Source organism: Geotrypetes seraphini, chromosome 7 (genome assembly GCF_902459505.1).
Source record: "Geotrypetes seraphini chromosome 7, aGeoSer1.1, whole genome shotgun sequence".
NCBI classification, from domain to species: Eukaryota; Metazoa; Chordata; class Amphibia; order Gymnophiona; family Dermophiidae; genus Geotrypetes; species Geotrypetes seraphini.
Genome location: NC_047090.1, coordinates 191,623,305 through 191,646,632, shown reverse-complemented (window position 1 = coordinate 191,646,632; position 23,328 = coordinate 191,623,305). Strand labels below are relative to the sequence as shown.

The following is a 23,328-nucleotide window of genomic DNA, read 5'->3' as shown; positions in this document are numbered from 1 at the left end:
TCAGTCCTATGGGAATTTTGTGGCATCTTTCATTCCTGCAGGAATTCTGTGTTAATTTCTTCCAAACCCATGGGAATCTCGCATGAAACAAAGATGAAAATGTTATAATGCCCTTATATCGCTCTATGGTACGGCCGTACCTCGAATACTGTATGCAATTCTAGTCGCCATATCTCAAAAAAGATATAGCGGAATTAGAAAAGGGCAACAAAATGATAATAGGAATGGGATGACTTCTCGTTGAGGAAAGGCTAGTGCTCTTCAGCTTGGAGAAGAGACAGAGGTGATATGATAGAGGTCTAGAAAATACTGAGTGGAGTGGAAAGGGTAGATGTTAATCGCTTGTTCACTCTTTCCAAAAATACTAGAACGACGGGGCATGCGATGAAGCTACTAAGTAGTAGATTTAAAACAAACCAGGGAAAATATTTCTCTTTACAATGTGTAATTAAACTCTGGAATTCGTTGCCAAAGAATGTGGTGAAATGTTAGCGTAGCGAGGTTTTAAAGAGAAGTCCATAGGCTATTATTGAGATGTCTTGAGGAAATCCACTTCTTATTCCTAGGATAAGCAGCATAAAATCTGTTTTACTACTTGGGACCTGGGTTGGCCACTGTTGGAAACAGGATGCTGGGTTCGATGGACCTTTGGTCTGTCCCAATATGATAATTCTTATGTTAATCTCAACTCCCAAAAGTATAAACAAGTCTGCTTTAATTGAGAGTGGTCACAATGCTCAAGTAGATAAAGAAAGACCTGCTCTCTGTTCTTGAAACACTTTAGAGATTAAGGGCTGATTTAAATAGATGTAGTTCTAAGAGTCAATAAATATAGGGTGTTAAATCAGTTCTTGGGAACTTGTATACCAGTTTATGCAAAGTTCACCAGCGTTTATCACCACATTTAGCACCTAAAAATGCCAGGCAGATGTCACACACAAACATCATGTAAAACACCCTGTAAATAATCAAATTTTACATATTTAATTTAATGTTTAAAACAAGCTAAATAGCCCAAAATACCCTAGTGCCAAAATGATCTGGTTCAAAAAGTGCCAAATCATTCGAAAATCGTTCCTGCAGTGCCAAATGATATATCCATTAATCAACAATCAAATATGGCTACTGAAAAAAGGAACTTATCTTAATCCAAAGACCGCTGACATTCATCGATCAAAGAGTCTATTTCCAGGGAGTGCCAGCTGATCGCCCATACAGCTCTGGGAATAAGTGGTGTGATCATTGGATGACCCAGATCTCTGTGTGGACTGTGAGGTGTGCGAGCGAAGAGTGAGTTGGGGTCCTGGTTGCAAGGATTTCAAGAGGTGATTTATCTCTTGGTACTTTGTGGCCCATAAGATGGTGCTTCCTCAGATCCCTCTAATTAGGAGGTTGTGAAGCTGAGGTTAGTCAGCACATCTCTGCTAATTACATTTGTGTTGCCTGTTTAAGACTGCAGGCTGGATTTAACGCCTGTCAGAGGGCCTTTATTTGAAAGGCCCTTAGGTGATATGTGTGCATGAGTGACAGGCTGGGTTGAACTCCCACTGGATTCAGTGATGACTGTGTTGACTCATTCAGATGGGCTCAATGCTTCCGTTTTTCCTGCTTTCCATCACTCCTCTTTCATTGACTCATGACTCGCAAGTGCCCTTTTGCTTATTAAAGTGAAGTCTCGTAAAACTAGCAGTTTCCAGTGAGGTTAACAGAGCTGAAGGATCTACAGAAACCAGTTCTGAACAGAGATATGTGTCAACTCCCACGGTAAGGGAGGGTGGGGGGTGACTGCTGGATTTTGAAGCCAATAGCTTGTGAGCATTAAGTTACTGGATGCAGTAAGGGCCTGGAGCTCATTGAACTTCAAAGTGTCGCAGTAAGTTGTTTGTATTTGGGATGGAGATGGAGCTCTGGGGTGGTAGAGCGTTACCAGTAGTGGCAGATCAAGCTGTGCATGGGAGGGAGGCCAGAAAACGATGAACACACGAGCTCAGAGATGTAGGGATGGAGCGGGAGATCTGAAATTGGTGGACTGTGGGAACTCAGTATGAGTCCTCGGTGTAGTGGGACTTTAGGGGTACAATAGGAGCCTTGAGAATGTTGGATCTGGCTGTCTGCAGCATGGTTTACTGTAGGAATTCAGTGGGATTATGGGCTGTTTGGAAGTTCTAAGTGCTGTGATCCAGATGTAAAGAGTATTGCCTGCTTTTGTGGATTTAGTGGGAGGGAGGCTGCAGTTTTTCCATATAGGTGGGGCTCCTATGCTCTTGCATACTGTAGAATAGAGAATGAGACGGGGACAGATTGGTCCCCGCAGAAACTCATTTTCCCTTCCCACTGAGTTCTTTTCCTGTCCCTGCCCCATTCCTGCAAACACTTTAAAATCATAAGTGTTCAAGGCTTGTGTGGTTAAATCAGAGCTTACAAGAATGGGGCAGGGACAGTGACAAAACTTGCGGGGACGGGGCAGGAAAATTGAGTTCCTGCGGGGTGTGGAACTTTGGGTATATGAAGGGTGCTGAAAAGCTCTCAGGCCAACCAACCAACTTCCTAAATTCTGAGCATTATTTTGCCACTGAGCTGAAAAGAGTGTTATCTTATTATCCCAGGACAAGCAGGCAGCATATTCTTGACTGATGGGTGACGGCACCGACGGAGCCCTGGTACGGACAATTTTAGAGTGATTGCACTCTAAGAACTTTAGAAAGTTCTAGTTAGGCCGCACCGCGCGTGCGCGAGTGCCTTCCCGCCCGACAGAGGCGCGCGGTCCCCAGTTTTCTTAATTCCGCGGAGCTAAGAAGACGCGTGTTTCCAACGGCTGTTGGAAATTTTTTCTATTTTCACTTGCCTTCCCGCTCGCGCGTATTTTTCTCTTCATATTTTATTTCTTTCCTTCTTTTTTACAGTTTGTGTAAAAAAAAAAAAAAAAAATTCTTATTTTTCATTTTTTTTTGTCGATCTGCCCCGGCGGGGCCTGTTGGCACCATCGAAGCCTCGGGCTTCGATTTTGCTACAGCAGTATTTCCCTTCATGCCCCCGTCACCGGGTTTCAAAAAGTGTCAGCGGTGTGCACGCCCTATCTCTCTCTCCGACCCGCACAAGTGGTGCCTCCAGTGTCTGGGTCCGGACCATAGGGCTGAGACCTGCACCCGCTGTAGTTCTTTACAAAAAAGAACTTTAAAAAATCGTCAAATTCAGCAGCGGATCCTTTTCGGTACCGCTATGGAAGTTGCACCGGTATCGACGTCGACGACTTCCTCCAAATCGACTCCGACTGCCTCGGCACCGCAAGATACATCGCCGGTGTCGACTCCTGTAGGTAAGCCGGCTAAGAAGCCTTCCCCTACTGTTCTAGGCCCGCCAGTCGAGCATGCAGTGAGCCAAGTCCTGCAGACTGAGCGCCGGCCCCGTAAACGCTCCGCTCCCATTGAAGTCACTGCCTCGTCATCGGCATCGACTTCACCCGAGCGTCGAGCGGCACCGAAGGTACCGAGCAAGAAAAAACCGGTACCGGTGCCATCGGGACCAACGTTGGATGAGCGTATTGCCTCTATCCTCCAGGCCCAACTTAAGGAGCAACTCCAACACTTGCTCCCGGCTCTGTTGACTCCGAACCTTCCAGTGTCGGTACCGACTGAGCCTTCGGTGCCGTCTGTCGATCAGCCTCTTTTACTGTCATCGACTGTTTCGGCACCGCACAAATCTATGTCCATGCCTGTTCTGTCAGCAGAACCAAAACGGCGTGCTACTCCTACGGTGTCGGAACCGGTACTGTTCTCTGAACCCCGTACCGTTCTACATTCTCCAGGTACCGTCTCCACTCGGTCTGGTAAATCGGTACGCAAGACTAAGCATACTGAGACATCGACTCCACTTTCCCAGGGCCGTTTACAATCGGTACGGGACCCTGACTTGTGGGACGACTCAGATGATCCCCTCGGTACCGAGGAGGATTACACATCTGATGAGGATGAACCATCGGTGCAGGATACTACTGCTAAGCCAGAGCATTCCTCCTTCACAAAATTTTTAAAGGAGATGTCAGACACCCTATCTATTCCTTTGGAGTCTGACTCCAAAAAATCCAAAGCATTTTTGGATGCTTTGGATTTTGACCAACCTCCTAAGGAGTTTTTAAAGTTACCCCTCCATGACATCTTGAGGGAAACTTTTTATAAGAATCTTGAAACTCCTTTGACAATTCCAGGAGCTCCAAGAAAACTGGAATCTCTATATAAAGTGATTCCAATCCCAGGATTTGACAAGCACCAACTTCCCCATGAATCTCTGTTGGTAGAGTCAACACTGAAGAAATCTGCAGGAGCCAGTGTGTATGCCTCTGTCCCTCCTGGCAGAGAAGGAAAGGCCATGGATAAATTTGGAAAGCGCCTTTACCAAAATGCCATGCTGGCCAACCGTTCAGGTAATTATGCATTCCACTTCTCGTTTTACCTGAAACATCTCATTCAACAGGTGACCTCTTTTCAGAAGTATATTCCGGACCGTAAGCTTCCTGCTTTTCAGCAATGTACCTCTAGTCTTTTGCAACTCAGGAAGTTTATGGTCCGTTCCATTTATGATACTTTTGAACTGACGTCACGAGCTACTGCTATCTCTGTAGCAATGAGAAGGTTGGCATGGCTAAGGGTCTCTGATCTGGATGTAAACCATCAGGACCGGCTTGCCAATGCGCCTTGCCTAGGGGATGAGCTGTTTGGGGAGTCCATGGATACCACCACACAAAAGCTCTCCGCCCATGAAACTAGGTGGGACACCTTGTTGAAAAACAAGAAGAAACCTCCTCCTCCTCGTCCATTCAGGCAACAATCTTCATATCAAAGGAGGTTTTCTGCTCGACCGGCTCAGCCTCATCCCCCTCAACCTCGCAGACAGCGTCAGCAGCAGCAACAGGCTCGTCAACAACAACAGCCTGCTGTAAAACCGGCTGTTCAGCCTAAGACGACACAGCCCTTTTGACTCTCTTCTCCAGAACATTGCCAGTCTTCCTCCCTCATGTCCTCTACCTCAGCCCATAGGGGGTCGACTACAGGTTTTTCTGTCTCGATGGGAAGCAATCACCTCCGACCAGTGGGTACTTGCTATCATCGCTCACGGCTACGCCCTAAATTTTCAGACTCCTCCACCGTTAAGTCTGCCAAAAGAGTCTGCTTCCAACAAGGCTCAGTCCCTCCTCCTCGGTCAAGAGGTTCAATCCCTCCTTCTTCTCAATGCCATCGAACCAGTTCCTCTAGACCAGCAAGGCCTGGGATTTTATTCCCGGTACTTTCTTGTACCCAAAAAGACTGGAGACCTCAGACCAATATTAGATCTCAGAGATCTCAACAAATGTCTGGTCAAGGAGAAGTTCAAGATGTTATCTCTTGCCACTCTATACCCTCTTCTCTCTCAGGAAGACTGGCTATGTTCCCTCGATCTCAAGGAGGCGTATACTCACATTCCAATTCATCTGATGTCCAGACAATATCTTCGCTTTCTTGTCAACCAACATCATTACCAATACAAGGTGCTACCCTTCGGCCTAGCCTCCTCTCCCAGGGTATTCACCAAATGTCTGATTGTGGTCGCAGCTTATCTCCGCTCCCACAATTTTCAAGTCTTCCCTTATCTGGACGACTGGCTCATCAAGGCTCCTTCTCCTCAGTCCGTACACATAGCCACCAATCAGACCATTTACTTCCTTCGACTGTTGGGGTTCGAAATCAATCTACCCAAGTCGCACCTCATTCCAACTCAGCGACTTCAATTCATTGGAGCCATTCTGGATACTGTTCGGATGAGGGCGTTTCTTCCTCCAAACCGTCTTCACACCATCCTTCACCTCTGTCAGCAGGTGTTCCAGGAAACTTCCATCTCTGCAAATCACATGATGGTGCTCTTGGGACACATGGCCTCCACAGTACATGTCACTCCCTTCGCACGTCTCCACCTGCGTACTCCTCAATGGACCCTAGCGACTCAGTGGTCACAAGCGACGGATCCTTGTTCACAACACATATCTGTGACCTCGTCTCTTCGACAGTCGCTTCTTTGGTGGTTGAAATCTTCAAATCTATCCAGAGGTCTACTGTTCCATCTACCTCCTCATCAACTGGTCATCACCACGGATTCCTCCCCCTATGCATGGGGAGCTCACTTGAACGAGTTCCAAACTCAGGGGTATTGGACCGCCCAGGAAAAGAAACACCACATCAATTTCCTGGAACTCAGAGCGATGTTTTACGCCCTCAAAGCTTTTCAACATCTCCTTTTTCCTCAGGTTCTTCTCATTTGCACAGACAACCAAGTTGCAATGTATTACATCAACAAACAAGGAGGGACGGGATCCCGTCCTTTATGTCAGGAAGCTCAAAGGATTTGGACATGGGCGACTGCTCGTCACCTATTCCTGAAAGCAGTCTACATCCAAGGGGAACAGAATTGCCTAGCAGACAATCTCAGCAGAATTCTCCAACCTCACGAATGGACTCTCGACCCCTCGACTCTCCAGTTCATTTTCTCTCAATGGGGCACTCCTCAGGTGGATCTTTTTGCAGCTCCCCACAACCATCAACTGCCCCTGTTTTGCTCCAGACTTTACTCTCCTCACCGTCTGGAACCTGATGCATTTCTTCTGGATTGGACCAATCTCTTCCTTTATGCATTCCCTCCTCTTCCGCTCATGCTGCGCACCTTATTCAAGCTCAAGAGGGAACAAGCCACCATGATCCTCATAGCTCCACGGTGGCCCAGACAGCATTGGTTTTCCCTTCTACTTCAACTCAGTTCCAGGGAACCCATACCTCTTCCTCTGTTTCCTTCTCTACTTACACAGCATCAGCAAACGCTTCTTCATCCCAACTTACAATCTCTGCACCTGACAGCTTGGTATCTCTCGGGCTGACTTCAACTCATGCTCTCCTTTCTCAGCCTGTCCGTTCTATTATTGATGCCTCCAGGAAACCGTCTACTCTTCAATGTTACCAGCAAAAGTGGTCTCGGTTTTCTTCCTGGTGCCTGTTACATCACCATAATCCCATATCTACAGCAGTGGGATTGGTGTTGGACTATCTATTGTCCTTATCTGACTCTGGTCTTAAATCCTCTTCGATAAGGGTCCACCTTAGTGCCATTGCAGCTTTTCATGAGCCGATTCATGGAAAACCCCTCTCAGCTCATCCCTTAGTTTCAAGGTTCATGAAGGGCCTTTTCAATGTGAAACCACCTCTTAAGGCCCCTCCTGTTGTATGGGATCTTAATGTGGTTCTTTCTGCGTTAATGAAGCCTCCTTTCGAGCCATTGGCCTCAACGCATTTCAAATTTCTAACTTGGAAAGTGGTTTTTCTAATAGCTCTCACTTCTGCCAGGAGGGTCAGTGAGCTCCATGCACTGGTGGCGGATCCACCTTTCACTGTTTTTCACCATGATAAGGTCGTCCTCCGTACACATCCCAAGTTCCTTCCTAAGGTTGTGTCTGAATTCCATCTTAACCAATCCATCGTTCTACCTGTTTTTTTCCCAAAGCCTCATTCTAATCCAGGTGAACAGGCTTTGCATACTTTGGATTGTAAACGTGCTCTGGCTTACTATCTTGATCGCACCAAACCTCACAGATCATCTCCTCAACTGTTTTTGTCATTTGATCCTAACAAGTTGGGTCATCCTGTATCTAAACGCACTCTGTCCAATTGGCTTGCTGCTTGCGTTTCTTTTTGTTATGCTCAGTCGGGCCTGACACTGGAAGGTTCTGTCACGGGCCACAAAATTAGAGCTATGGCAGCGTCTGTAGCTTTCCTCCGTTCCACTCCTATTGAGGAAATCTGCAAGGCTGCTACTTGGTCCTCAGTTCATACTTTTACATCTCACTATTGTCTGGATGCATTCTCCAGACGGGATGGACACTTCGGCCAATCTGTTTTACAAAATTTATTCTCCTAATGGCCAACCTTCCCTCCATCCCTCTTTTTGTTAGCTTGGAGGTCACCCATCAGTCAAGAATATGCTGCCTGCTTGTCCTGGGATAAAGCACAGTTACTTACCGTAACAGGTGTTATCCAGGGACAGCAGGCAGATATTCTTGCGTCCCTCCCACCTCCCCGGGTTGGCTTCTTAGCTGGCTTATCCTAACTGGGGACCGCGCGCCTCTGTCGGGCGGGAAGGCACTCACGCACGCGCGGTGCGGCCTAACTAGAACTTTCTAAAGTTCTTAGAGTGCAATCACTCTAAAATTGTCCGTACCGGGGCTCCGTCAGTGCCGTCACCCATCAGTCAAGAATATCTGCCTGCTGTCCCTGGATAACACCTGTTACGGTAAGTAACTGTGCTTTTCGTTAAGTGCCAATTTTCAGAAACAAAATTCTACGTTTTGACATTGTTTCAAATCATTGATTGAACCACATCCCCCTCATTCTCTTCTTGCTTGGGCTGAGAACTTTTCAGCACCCCCTGAGACTGAAGAAAGCTGAAATTGTGATGTCATAATGCCTCATTCCACCAATAAGAGCCAATCTCATCAGTGATGTCACAATGTCTTGATTGTTCTATACTTAGCTCACTTTTATGATATACCAGGGGGTGCTGAAAAATTCTCAGCCCAACCAACCAGCTTCCTAAATTGCCACTATAGCTGAAAAGTGTTATCTTATTTCATTGAGTGCCAATTTGCAGAAACAAAATTCTGTTTTGACATTGTTTCAGATCATTGATTGAACCATATTCTCGTCTTGCTTGAGCTGAGAATTTTTCAGCACCTCCTCCGTCTTGATAACAGGATTTCTGGGGTTAGTGAGAGCTCTGGGGGTGCAGTGTTCTTGTAGCATCGGGCTTTTTGGGTACAGTGGGTGTTCTGTGGAAGTGGGATTCCTACAGTAAGTGGGCACTATGGGTTCATGGGTACAGTGCCAGCTTAAGCATCAGGCACTTGGGAAGTTGTCTAGGATGCCAACTTCTGAGGGGGGTGGTAGAAGGGGTGGCGAACAACAGCTGCAGTGACAGCAAAATAATAGTGTCTGGTAGGCACACAAATTCAAAAAGCCATTAGTGCATTTATTCAGACCGCGGGAGATAACTGGAAATTGAATGCCAGTTTGTTTTTGACTGGCTAATTCATAGTGGCCAAAGATGGATGCAGATCTCTCTCAGCCTCTGAATAGTGGTGGCAACTGGCTATGTTGCACAACATTTACCAAATGGTCTCCCGCTGAATATCGAAGGATAGCTGGTTCTGTGCTTTCATATGCACCAAGAGAGGCCATTCACTCGCTGCTTTTTACTGTAGCCTTGTTCATTTTGCTGTTAGGTTTTATGCTCTTTTCAATGGATGTCAACTTCACAAACTCCTGTCACTATATGGCCAAAATTTACCCATATAATAATAAATAATAATAATTTTATTTTTTATATACCGCCATACCCAGTGAGTTCTAGGCGGTTTACATCAATTCAAAAGGATCTACGTTATCTAGCAGATTTACAAACAAATAAAATATAACAGTTCAGTAACAAGTAAAAACTGAAATTGACCGAGGATGGGGGAGGTTGTTGAAGACTTGGAAGAGAGGAGCAGAAAAAAAGGGGGGGGGTGAATGCTGGGGGGGAGAGGAAAAAGTGAGCGGGTAGAGCCGTTAGAGGTCTTGTTTGCTGAAAAGGTAAGTTTTGAGAGATTTTCTGAAGTCGAAGTAGGAGGGGGCTTCGAGGATCATTTGGGCCAGCCATGTGTTGAGCTTGGCTGCTTGGTAGGCGAAGGTTTTGTCTATGAATCTTTTATAGTGGCAGAGTTTTAGTGAGGGGAAGGCGAATAGTTGAGTTCTGCGGGATTTCTTGTTTATGTGGTAGAGGTTAAAGTGGGGGTTGATGTAGCTTGGAGTAGCACCATTAACCGATTTGTAGCAGAAGCATGCAAACTTGAAAAGGACTCTGGAATCGAATGGCAGCCAGTGTAGTTGGTGGTAGAAGGGGGTGACATGTTCCCATTTCTTTAGGCCGAAGATGAGACGCACGGCGGTGTTTTGGATTAATTTTAATCTCCTGGTGGTTTTCTTCGTGGCGTTTAGGTAAATGATGTTGCAGTAGTCAAGAGTGCTGAGGATGGCAGATTGAACCAGTAGACGGAAAGCGGAGTCGTCAAAGTATTTTTTTATTGTGCGTAGTTTCCATAGTACGGCGAAGCTTTTCTTGACCGTGTGTTCAGTGTGGTTTTCTAAGGATAAATTTTTGTCCAGGGTGACTCCCAGAATTTTTAGGGTGGGTTCAATAGGGAAAGTAATTCCTTTCAATTGAATAGAGTTGTTTTTGATTTTGTCATTAGGGGTGGCTAGGAAGAATTTTGTTTTGTCGGGATTGAGTTTCAGTCTGAACGAGAGCATCCAAAGTTCGATCTGGTTAAGAATATTTGTGATGTGATTAAGTAGTTCTTTTGAGAAATTGGTTAGTGGGATGGCAATTGTGATATCATCTGCATATATAAAGAATTTGAGGTTGAGGTTGTGTAGGAGGTTACCTAGGGAGGCTAGGTAGATATTAAACAAAGTGGGTGACAGGGGGGAGCCCTGAGGAACCCCACAGGTGTTGTCCCAGCTGTATGAGAAGGCATTGTTTTTGCAAACCTTGTATGATCTATTTCTTAGGAATCCCTGGAACCAGTTGAGGACCTGATCAGAAATGCCGATGTGTGCCAGGCATTCTAGGAGAATGGTGTGATCTACCAGGTCAAAGGCACTACTGAGGTCCAGTTGTATTATCAGGGCACTTGTGCCCTGGCTGAAGAGCGTGTGGAGGTGGTCAAGAAGGGAGGCTATGATGGTTTCGGTGCTGTGATCTGCGCGGAAACCTGATTGACTGTCACTTAGTATGTTGAATTTTTCAAGATATGCTGCAAGTTCCGCCTTTACCAACCCTTCTGCTATTTTGGTGAATAAGGGAATGCTTGCGATCGGTCTGTAGTTGGATGGGGAATCCGGTGGTTCTTTCGCATTTTTTATGATTGGGGTGATCATGATATGACCTTGCTCAGATGGGAAGTTACCTGTGGATAGGAGGGAGGTGACCCATGTCATCATGGTAGCTTTAAAGTGGAGCGGGGCAGCTATCATAATGTTCGGAGGGCATGTGTCCAATTTGCAGAAGGTGCGTGAGTATTTGTTGTAATAGGTATTAAAGGTGTGCCAGTCGATTGTTTTAAATTGTTTCCAGCTAAGGTCTGTTCTGGTTCCTGGGTCAGGGTTAGATAAATCTGGGAGCGGGAGAATAGGGAACTGCTCGAGGGGATTGGGTATGGTGGGCAGTATGGATCTTAGTTTTTGGATTTTGGTGTTAAAGTAGTCTGCAAGTGAGTTTGGAGTTAGTGTAGATTCTTCGTTTATGTTTGTGAAGGTCTCGATGTTGTAGAGGTCATTGACCAGTTTGAAGAGGTTACTGCTGTTGGATTTGGTGTTGCCTATTTTGTGGGAGTAGAAATTTTTCCTTTTTTCATTAGTGAGGTTTTTGTAATTTTTTAGTTTTTGTCTCCAGGCCAATCTGTGTTCTAGGGTTTTGGATTTTTGCCATATTCTTTCTGCTTTTCTGAGGTCCTTCTTAGCCATCAGCAGTTCTGAATCGAACCAGCCCTCTTTGTTAGTGGATCTAATTCTGCGGGTTTTGAGAGGGGCTATCTCATTTAGTGTATTGGTACTATTTTTGATCCAGGTGCTCATGAGTTGTTCTGTTTCTTCAGTTGGATTAGTGTTAATTTCGATGTGGGACCAAAATTCAGTAGGGTCGATTTTTCCTCTGGTGGTGTGAGTTTTGGCGATTCTGGTTTTATTGTTTTTGGGGGGTTTGTGTTGGCATCCTATGGTGAAGCTGCATAGTCGGTGGTCAGACCATAGAGAGTCTGACCAGTTGCCTTGTTTCCAGTAGAAGGTGGGGTTGGACTGTTCCTTGGTGGAGAGAGTCACCAGGTCTAGTTGGTGGCCTCTTTGATGAGTTTTGATAGGGGGGTGTTTGTCGAAACCTAGTTGAGTGAGCAGTGACCAGAAATCCGAGATTTCTGATTGGTCTGTTTGTTCGAGATGGATGTTAATGTCCCCGCATAGTAGGTTGTAGGGACTAGTTAAAGTGTTGGTTAGTAGCGTTTCTGCAAAGTCCTCTTTGGACAGGGTCCATTTTTTTGGAGGGATGTAGAATAGGGTGATGGTTAATGCGGCGGGCAGTGGTTTTGATGTTAGAGAGATGGTTAGAATTTCTGCATTGGGGGAGGATAATGTGTTTAGAGTGGTGCAGTTTAGTTGGTCCTGGTAGATTATTGCCAGGCCTCCTCCTCTTCCCCACGTTCTGGCTAGTGAGAGGATCTTGAATCCTGGGGGAAGACTCCCTAATTCTGTAAACTTGTGTGCTCAGTGTTCAAAGTTGCATAGTTATGCTTATAACCTAATATAATAATTAGCTGCTAATTGGTGCAAGATGCATTGGTAGGGGGAAGGCCCCTCATTCGCAGCACATGGCCCTGTAGGCAGAAGGGAGTGGGCTTCCCTCCTGCCGATTTTGCAGCTAAACATACGGGAGTGTTGGGTGATGGGGAGGGGGGGCTATTGCCAATGTTGCCAGTGCTGTTGGGGGTGGCGAAGGATGATGGGGGGAGCGGTGTAGTGCAGGGGCTCTCTGTGGTGGGGGCTAGGGAACGGTGCCTGGGAGGGAGGGAAAGAGAAATCTTCCTGCCAGTTCAGCTGATCTGGCAGGGGGAATCTTCATCAGCTGAGCCAGCAGGAATCTCCGAAACCGACTCTGCTGATGGGGATTCCTCTGCCGTGATCAGCTGATGGGAAGCCTGTGGGGGGGGGGTGTCATGACCACTGGGGAAGTAAGGGGGGGGGTCATGCCTTAAATCCTCCAGTGGCCTTTTTGTCAGTTTGGTCACCTTTGTGGAACTTAGACCCAATTCAAACAGGTCTAACTGCCGATGTCTAAGTTCCCTCTAGGAAAGCTTTGATTATGGCTGGGGTATGTCCAGGTTGAAGCCCGCCCGATTCCCACCCATAACACACCTCCCAACCCCTTTGCTCTCTGGATGCACAGCAGCTTAGAAGTTGCTTTTGATTATCGGTACCTGAACGTCCCTGCTATGAGGATGTCCAAGTGCCAACTGAGGCTGGTTTTGATTTTGAGTCTTAAAGTCTACCAAAATATATAAACCCTATTTGCATATTAATTCTTGCCACATATAGACTTGTAATTCACATGTCCATGCTTATCAATATTGACCAATTATATTAATTAATTAAAAATGTATAGCTCACCTATCCTTAGGCAGGTTAATATGTTATTAACACATGGACATAATCCAACTCTCACAAACAACATATAAAATTTATTTATTTATTCCTTTATTTATTTAGCCCATCCTTCCAAAGGAGCCCAGAACGGGTTACAAGGTACATTCACAGTATAGGAAGGACTAAATTATTGAAAGACATTTTTGGCAGACATAGTTTAGAAGAATTTGTGGCATTCGTATACAAACATATAACTGTAGTGTTTAAAAATGTATTCTATAATCTTATGTCTTCTTTAATTTTATGTTAGACTAATTGATTGGTCTTAAGGCTATTCTTATGTTCTTATTTGAGAAAGACTTGGGGGAAGCCACTGCTTGCCCTGGATCATGGGGGTTCCAGAATCTTTTGTTACTCTTTGGGACTCCAGTATCTTGCTATTCCTTGGGGTTCTGTATGGAATGTTGCTACTCTTTGGGGGTTCCAGAATCTTTTGTTACTCTTTGGGACTCCAGGATCTTGCTATTCCTTGGGGTTCTGTATGGAATGTTGCTACTCTTTGGGGGTTCCAGAATCTTTTGTTACTCTTTGGGATTCCAGGATCTTGCTATTCCTTGGGATTCTGTATGGAATGTTGCTACTCTGGGTTTTGGTCAGGTACTAGGGACCTGGATTGGCCACCTGAGAACGGGCTACTGGGCTTGATGGGCCATTGGTCTGACCCAGTAAGACTATTCTTATGTTCTAAAAAAGCTAAATACAAATAAATGACCCGTGACAATTACATTTAACAGTAGTACCTTGCTCTATCAATTTTTTTTTTAATTTGAAATCATTTGTTGACTGATTTTGATGTGAAATCTTTGTCAAAATGATTTTACACAACACTGGCCTAATGTCATGAAATGTTTAAATATTTGAGATTCTTGAGGGCTAAGAGGTCTCTAGGTTGTGGAGGTTTCTTGGTGAGTTGGGGTTGGGGTTACCGTTCCTGGGTGAAGTGGATTTCCAAAGTACAGTGTTATCTATAAGGGTATGGGGTTTCTGGGTGTGTGGGGTTCCTGGCGCACTGAGATCCCTGGGGAAAGGGTCCTGAATGCAGGGGAATTATTTATTTATTACAAGCACTTGGTTTAGAGTAAGAGAGAGAAGAAAGGGGAAAAGAGGAGAGAAAATTGATGAGAAAGAGATCGTCATCTTTGCTAGGCAGCTGCTTTTGAACACCAGTTGAAAAACCAAGACTGTTGTTTTGAATTTAGGGCAACAAGTGTCACGTCATGACATATCTTTGTCCTTTGTCCGCAGGCGATGATGAACAGAGCGATTGGTTCTATGAGGGCGAATGCGTCTCCCGATTCTCGGTCCCCAGCCTCCTGCCAAAATGGGGGACTGAACACCACTCTGACATGGAGAGGATAGACCCTGGGCTGGGCAAGCTTTCAGACTCCATGTTTCTGCTACCTTCTCGACCTGCAAAGAGAGGTATGAATTTAAGAAGGGCGAATAGTGTGGCATGCTAAGGAATGACACAACTCTACCCTGGGCTGCCTGTAGAGCGCTTGTTCTGGGTCCTCTGCATCTGAGAGTGTGCTATCTGCCTGCAGCTATGGCCTTCCATTTTTTTTTAATAGGATTCCACGCGCGACTGAACTGCCTGCCTGGAGCAACTGCCCGCTGCATTCGAAAGGGACACAGAAGACTCGTTGGCAAGGTATTGCTTCTAATAAGTTCAGTAAGAAAGAAGCTAATTAGTGCTTCTCCACAGTCCCATTGTTGTAAGCTATACCATGCAATAAAGAGTTCTAGATGGTGCAGAAAACAGCCCAGACAGCCTATCATAGAGGGAGAGCACAAAGAGTCCCTGCCCCAGCAACAACATCTTGTTAAGGAAGATTTCCACATCTGTAATATCCTTGTTTTCTGGACTGGTACCGAGTCTTATTCATGCCAGGCCTGGGAAGTCAGGGCTAATGATCTGCAGAGCAGAAATATGACTCTAGTGGGACTGTCAGGAACCTGACGTGGTTCTGTGTCTGTCCGGTCCTCTGCTCTCCTAACCCTTGTGCTGATCTCTTGGCATTCACATAGCTTTAGCTTGCATACAGCACCTATTGGTCTCTCTTCGTCACCTTCCCTAGTGACCTTCACTCTTGTCCCCTTTCCTCAGTCTCCACTAGCCTTGCAGGTTCGTTCATCCCTTTGAAATTCACCACCATGTTTGTTGAGCATGAAGAAAACCTGATCATGTGATAAGAAAGAGCCGAGAAGTAAGCCACTGCTCTTTCTCATCGAGGAATCTCCCCCACCCACAAGCCTGTTGTCGCCTCTTCCACAGCTGTTCTTGATGCTTTCCTCCCTGTCGCACTCAGTCCACTTCTTCAGCCCTCTCGGTACACTTGTGCCTCCCTCCCCAGCATCTGAAGGATCAGATTGTTGGAAGGGAAAAAGGTTACCTCGGTTTGTATTCGAGTATTTAGGGTATGTCTTTGCTCTTCCTGAGATATTTGCTGGTGGACACGAAGCTTCTGCATTTGTAATTGGTGTGTTTGGACTTTTTAATTGCCAGTAAGCAAAAGGAATTATGCTGTTGCTGCCTTTCCAGTATTTGGGGGTTCAGCTTTGATTTTTTTCACCATTAGCTGCCTCAGCAGTGTTGCCACTTTTCTTTCTGACTGAGGGTCAGTGGCCTCTCAGTCATGATTTTGCTATTTGTTTTGGCACCTGCTTATTTCTTTTTTTTATATATAATTTTTCCAAAACATTACAAGAAAACAAAGTATCTGCTGTAGTTGTTCAGAAGAGCCATAAGTCACCATAACTCTGTTTTGAGCTCTGCATCAGGGCAATTGGGCTCCTAAAAATAAAACCAATACTTTCAAAACCCCAAAACAGCAAACTCTATAAAAAACATTTATTTGAAAATAGAAACCCCAAAACTCCATATACTTAAAAATTCTCCAAACTCCCCACATACTTTGTGAGCCACTGTTGTTTCCTCCGAACAGCTTAAAAAATGGCGGCCATGCTCAGACGGATCACACGACTGCTCTATCCAATCAGGACATACACTGGCAAATTCATCCTCCCTGGCGTGTCATGGGCGCTACAATGTTTTGTTTTGTTTTATTAACATTTGACATACCATTTAAGCATATAGTGCTCCCCTGCGAATTCGCGGTCGGCAGTTCGCGGTCTGGGTCATTCGAGGTATTTTCTGACCGCGAACCGCCAACCAGGAGAGGACAGCTGGAGAGGCAGGAGAGGGCAGCCGGAGCACCGGCGAGTGAAGGAAATCACTCGCTGAATGCTCCGACTGCCTCTTCCTGTACTAAAGTCGGGCCTCATCAATCAGGAGCTGCTTTGACATGCAGCTGCCCTCTCCAGTCTCCCCCACCAAAAACCGTATTTGCGGTTTTCCAAGATTTGCGGATCTAAGCAGTTTACAATAAAAAACAGATAAATTAGCAGAGGAACTCCATTAGCGATAGGAAAGCTAGAGATAAGATAAAGAGATAGGATATATATATTCTCATAAGTAGCTCAGTGTCGGGAGCAGCGCAGAGCACCCAGTGCCAAAAATGTTGTTAAATCATAAAGAGCAATGATGGCTTTATCATTTGAATATGGTGCACCCTATGGGTCTGAATGGGGAAATTGAGTCTACAATGCTTGCAAGAGTTTCTGTGTCTTGCTGCAGCTCACTGGTGCTACTTAATTACTTTTCTATGACCTCAATAAATCTTGCTTGTGTTTGCTTTCATCTGTGTGTGCTGGCTGATCTCTCTCTTTTGGATGTCCCTTCAGTCATACGTGTTGTATCTGTTTGTGTTGCAGGACAGCACAGTGAGCACATTGAGTGTAGAGAGGATGGGACAGTTCCTGAACGATCCTCGCCAGAAAGAGTGAGTAGAAATGCAGTGAGGGTGAATTTGCATTTGCACTTTGTACACAGTGGAAAATCCAGAATTTCATTTATTTTCTGGGGATTCACCTACTTTGGTGGCGTTTCATATGGATACTTCGGTGCTTATGGGTCTTGGTGAAATACTTAGGTTTGGGATGCTTAGATTAGTGACATGTTTGTGTTAAACATGGTATATTTTATAATATACATGCGAAATCCACCCAACTGTGCTCCTGTACATGCCACCCCATCATATCAATGCACTGTCCAAATTGTGGGACATGCAATACTTATGAAAATAACTTTAGAGTCAGCTGCAGTTTGGCCAAAGAACTGTCAATGCAGGTTGAGCTAGAAGGGCAAAGGAGCCGAATCTAGCAATGGAAAAATACTGTCCGGGCAGGGAGCAAGCCTGGATCTGGGGAAAGCGTCTCTGAATACCAGCTAAAGCCAGGAGGAACTGTCCAAAAATCTTGAGTGCTGGAAATCAAAAAAACGCCACATGGAGGGCAGCCTCAGGTGCACGGAAAGGTTATTTCTGTACCTGAATGTAACTCACCTTTTGCTTCCACTGAGAGAGATGTGAGCTAAATCTCAACAAGAGAATAAAGGGGAACCAGAAAAACCAATGCATAAATGAAAGGCAGCTTTAACAAAACAATTCTTTCAAATGAAATAAGAGTGGTCTAGGTGCCTGCCTAGATTGTACATGGTTATAACCAGGGCAGGACCAGGATTTTCCCAGGAGCCTCGCTGGGAACATTATTTATTTATTCAATTTTCTATACTGTTCTCCTAGGGGGGCTTTTGAATGATTTACATGAATTTATTCAGGTACTCAAGCATTTTTCCCTGGGACAATGGGGGACTTAAGTCACTTGCCCAGGGTCACAAGGAGTAGCAGGGGTGCTGAGGCTGTAGCTTTAACCACTGCGCCACACTCTCCTCAGTTTCACAGAAAGCAGAAGCTGGTTCCAAACTTTTGAATGCCGAAATAAAAAGCAGGCAGTCTCTTCCTATTGGCTGTTAGAGCTGCCTAGGCCACCTTTTCCATGAACTGATGAACTGTGCACAGCATGGAGAATTCAAACAGCACAAACTGCTGTTGAAATGCTCACAATTTTACAAGAGGAAGAAGAGAATAATTTGGTGACTGAAAAATGAGAGTAAGAACATTAGTGTTCCAAACATTTAAGAGAATATTTACTGACACTGCCAGAGGAAGGCAGAGGCACATGTGGAGGAGGAAAAGCGATTTGAGGAGATCTTTTACAGGTATTGCATTCAAAGAAAAAGGACCGAAGACAGAAATGCTGAACAAGAGTTTGGACAAACAGCCACTCGTGGGGATGATGCTGCACAATCTGTGGAAAGGGGTTTCTCAGGGAGGTTGGAAATGGGAATGCTTCTACAACTGAAGGTAAAGAAGTGAAGCACCCTGTCAGATCTTGTTTGACCAGAAGCTGGAGACGTGCTTGAGCGCACAGAGAGGCGAAGGTGGTTTGAGTTCAGCTTTCAGATTTACTAGATGGCTAAATGGTGGAGTACAAAATCAAAGAAGAGATTTCCAGGTAAAAATGACAAAATGCAGAGCCACAGGGGAGACAACATCAAAAGCTTAAAAAGTTAACAGCAACTTATGAACTCGGTTATCCAGTGCAGCAAGAAAACAAGCCTAGTCTTTATGATTACATAGAAACTGATGCCCAAGATGGCATCATAATTAACCATAAAAATGATACTGTTGATGCCATAGGAGCATAAATAATGAATAATGGAAGAACCAATTAACAGAATAAGTAATGCAAGGGTAACTTTTGATTATTTAGGGTTTTACTAGCTAGCTATCACCTTCTTACTCAGAGCTATTTATTCTTTTTACTGATTGCTTCCAGTTGCTGAACATAAGAATAACTTTACTGGGTCAGTTCAGTGGTCCATCTAGTCCAGTAGCCAATCCAGGTCACTAGTACCTGGCAAAACTCCAAGAAGTAGCAACATTCCATCCTTTGTTTATTTTATCCTGGCGGAATTCTGTGCAAAAAATTAATTCTATAAAGTTTATTTGTAGTTTTTGCTTAGAATTTCCCCATCCCAAGGCCTGAAATTCTCAGGCTCCAGCCTCCTCATTTCTCTCTCACTCCAACTGCGGTTCTGTCTCCTTCTAAAACTCACCTCTTTCTTACTCGCACCCTGAATCTCCTCCCTGGCCCCCAAGATCGGGCATCTCTCTCTCCCTCATCACTGCCTAAGAATCTCCTCCCACCCACTAGCACCTCTCTCACTTGCACCATAAATCCCTTACCTGCTCCCTATGGTCTGGCATCTCTCTCCCTCTCTCCACTGGCCAAGCATCTCTTTCTTCCCACCCCTCTTTCTGGCATGGGTCTCTCTCTCTCTCTCTCTCTCTCTCTCTGTCTCCGTCTCCTTTCCCACCCCTTCCTTATGGATCCAACATCCATATCCCCTCCTCTTCCCCCCCCTTGCGGGTCCAGCATCCGTGTCTCCCGCCCCCCCCCCCCCCCCGGGTCTGAATGACCTCTCCCTCTTCTCCCATGTGGACCGACATCTCTCCTACTTGCGGGACCTCCTAAAACAAGAGTGGTGGTTTGCCGGCAGAGGCAGCACTGTGAACAGTCTGGAGAGAGTGAAAGAGGCAGGAAGGAGAGTGGAAGGCCTCAGCTCAGCAGAAGTGCGGGAGATGACCCAGGCTGTGCAGTACTCTGCATGGATAGGGGAATTCTGTGGTAATTCTGCACTGCACAATTGCATAAATTCCACCAGGAGGAACTACTTATTGTTTTAATTGGTTCTTATATCCTCATTAGTACTGCTTAAATATTATTGTGTGTGCTGTGGGAGCCTTTAGTTTAGACATTGTGGCAAGCATTTATTAGGCTCCCGCCACCGAGGGCTGGTTGCCACCAATCTTGTCCTCATCTAATATTTGCATTTGGCCACATAGCTATTTAATAAGATGTAGTGTAGAAAAGCATTAGTGCCTTATGTATGCTTATGAGGGTCTCACAAGTGTTAGGCTGATACTGTATTATATCTCTCTTATTTGAATTTCAGTGCTGTAATAAGTTTATTTTTGAAACTCTTTGGTGGTAGTCACTTTCAATCTGCTGATTTTGACTTTACCTTATTCATTGTATTTATGTTTAGATTTGGTCTTTTTACTACTGTTATGCTGTTAACAAAATTGTACGTCTTGGGTGAATCTCTTCATAAAGGCGATTTATAAATCCAAATACCGTATTTTTCGCTCCATAAGATGCACTTTTTTCCCCACCCAAAAGTGGGTGGAAATCTAGGTGCGTCTTATGAAGCGAAAGTACAAATTTTAACCCCCCCACACCGCACCGTTTTAAAACTCCCACCTACCTACCCGCTGTCATCGACTGTACCTGCCCGCTGCCGCCTCCTCTTCCATCATCGTCACGGTATCTGGTGGTCCAGCGTATATCCCTCCCTTGCTAGCGGCACACAGGTCAGAAATGCAGATGTCAGGAGCAAGCTTTCCGCGCTCCCGCTTGGGCCTGTGCTGTTTTCTAAATGGCTGCCGTCAGTTCTTGCAAATCCTGTAAGCAGCCATTCAGAAAGCGGCGTGGGCCCAAGCGGGAGTGCGGAAAGGTTGCTCCTGACATCTGCGCTCCTGACCTGTGCACCGCTAGCGAGGGAGGGAGGGATACATGCTGGACCACCAGGTATTGGGGGATGATTTTAAAGTACTGGGGGGGGGGGGTACGGGGGGATGATTTAAAAAGGTACGTGGAAGCTGGGGGGCTGGCTGTCTGGTTTGCGGCTGGCTGCCACTACACGTGTCTACCATTAGACGTGCCCACTACTAGATGTGCCCTGTACTCTGTCCCGGCCTACCACTAGACCACCAGAGAGGGGACAGAGTACAGGACACACCATTTGTTTCAGAATTTTTTTTTCTTGGTTTTTCCTCCTCTACAGGTGGGTGCATCTTATGGTCAGGTGCGTCTTATGGAGCGGAAAAATACGGTAATAAACTGAAGGTTCCTACAGCATACATGAGTGTTTTGGGCCCATTTCATGGGCTTTCTAGGGTGAAGACCCTTCTTCAGGGGAGTGTGTGCTTGCTTTGAAGTTACAACATAAGTAGATGACATTTCAGTCTGTTTCACTTCTGCTTTGGTGGTTGTTTTAGTACAAACTATGTTTAATGTCTTATCTCTTTTTGTGTCACTTCTTTCTGTCCTTCTTTCCTGGTCTTTTATTCTTTCTTTCTCCTGCCACTTCTCTCTTTTCTTGCCATTTTCATCTTTTCTATTCATTTCTCTGTCCTTTCCTAAATTCTGCTCTCCCTCCCTCCTTCCTGTGTGTAATTGTTTCCCCTTTATCTCGTCCTCACACTTCTTCCCCCTTCACTTTCCACTCTCACCACTGTCTCATTCCTTTTCTCCTCCTCTGTCTTCCCATGTTCCTTTGCTCCCCTTCTCTCTGCTGACGCCATTCCTTTTTCTTCCTTCATCTTCCTAGTTTCTGGTTGCCGTCAACAAGGAGACGAGATTGGAGTCAGGTAAGTTGGGTTGTGTTTGTTTTTTTTCACAACCAGTAGATTTTCCCAATTTTTGGTGGTGTGTTTGGAGTTAGGAGATTCACTATGGATCTGCACGCACAGAACATTTTTCTAGCCTGATAATTTCAACATGTGTTGCCAAAATAACACAAGTAGAGGTAGTTTTATAACTGAGCACCTTGGCAGGCAAGATGCATAGGTGAAGACCAGGGATTCTCAACACAGCTGACAAATAGTGTTCATGTGTGTGATACACTCAACACTAAAATGATGCCAGAGAAATCTCAGGTGTTCATGAACAGAATTTCTTTTTACATTTTATTTTTGCTCAGAGAAGTTTTAATCTTCACTTACTTTCAGTGAGAAATCTTGAACTGATGAGTTGCTTAGTTTTTTAATAGCATTGTAGACAGTGGCAAAGCAAGGGGCGGTGGTGCCGGGCATCACTCCACTCTTCCTCACCGCTTCAGCGCCCCCTGCCCCCCACATACCTCTTGAAATGTTTGCCGTTGCGAGCAACCTTCCACCCACTGATTGTGCCTGCCTCGGCTCCCTTCTGACATCATGTCTTGGTCCCACAGCTAGAAAACGACATCAGAAGGGAGGCGATGCTGGCAGGAGTAGTAAGTGGTGAAACACACTTTCACAAGAAAAGAAAAGAAAGAACAATGTCATATAAAGAATGTAGGCAGTGCTGCTTTAGTTCCAAGGAGAAAGTTCAAACTGAACTGGAGGAAAATCCTCAGACAAAAGCCCTCCCACCACCACAATGGTGGATAAAGGTGGTAGGGTGGTAACCTCACTGGCAAAAACCTCCGTTATACTCCCAGCATAAAAAACTATAAGCAGGGCTGTCTATGCTTGATAGAAGAAAAAACTTTCCACTTATCTCAGTTGATCGGTACACCGACGATGGCCAGCGTTTCACTAACTTGCTGCCTCAGGGTGTATCAAAAGTCCGATCAAAACTAAAGCCAGAAAAGAAAATTACATCAGTATACTGGACTTAAAGCATGACTTCAAGACAATCTTCAGAAGCCACTATGACATACCTTTAAGTAGGACGCCTCAACGTCTCATCTGATCAAAAAGATGGCTGCACCATAACTGTACCGGGTTATGAACTCCCGGGGAATGACGTCAAACCCCGGAAGTGGCTATGCAGTAAAACAGCTGACTAGGCTACTGACAAGAGAGGAGGGTAACGCGGTCAGAAAAAACTGAATACGAAAAATATATTTTTTTTTATATTTTTATAATCTTCTCATAACTTTTAAGTTTTCAAACACAAAAGGAAAGTGAAAATATCAGTCGGAACACGCGTTACGATCCTAAAAAGAAAAAGAAAAATGTCAAAACTGTCAGAAAAATCAAAAGAAACAAAAGGATCAGAAGAAAACATTCCACTCTAATTTTTGATTTAGCCCACTTGGTTCTTCACTGTCCAACTTATAGATCCAAGCTTGTTCAGCCCGTAAGAGTCGCTGTTGTCGGTCGGAACAGTTGTCAATAATGTGATCAATCACGCAACATTGTAAATCAGTAAATAAATGGTTATACTCCAAACAGTGTGTAACCATAGGAGCTTGGAGTCGGTTATTCCGAATGCAACTTTTGTGCTCGGTGGCCCG

The 23,328-nt window shown here is 45.2% G+C and overlaps 1 protein-coding gene across 5 annotated transcripts in view; it reads left to right on the top strand.

The window, feature by feature from the left end:
• GPATCH2L (G-patch domain containing 2 like) overlaps positions 1-23,328 on the top strand; it is a 94,035-nt gene that overhangs the window by 34,075 nt on the left and 36,632 nt on the right. For all 5 annotated transcript variants that reach the window (XR_004540140.1, XM_033952348.1, XM_033952345.1 and 2 more), the window contains exons 4-7: positions 14,547-14,723; positions 14,873-14,952; positions 17,076-17,143; positions 21,658-21,697. Coding sequence is in view for 4 of the 5 variants with exons in the window: in XM_033952348.1 (XP_033808239.1) it covers positions 14,547-14,723; positions 14,873-14,952; positions 17,076-17,143; positions 21,658-21,697 (365 nt within the window). In the remaining variant the exon portion in view is untranslated. The remainder of the gene's footprint in view (positions 1-14,546; positions 14,724-14,872; positions 14,953-17,075; positions 17,144-21,657; positions 21,698-23,328) is intronic.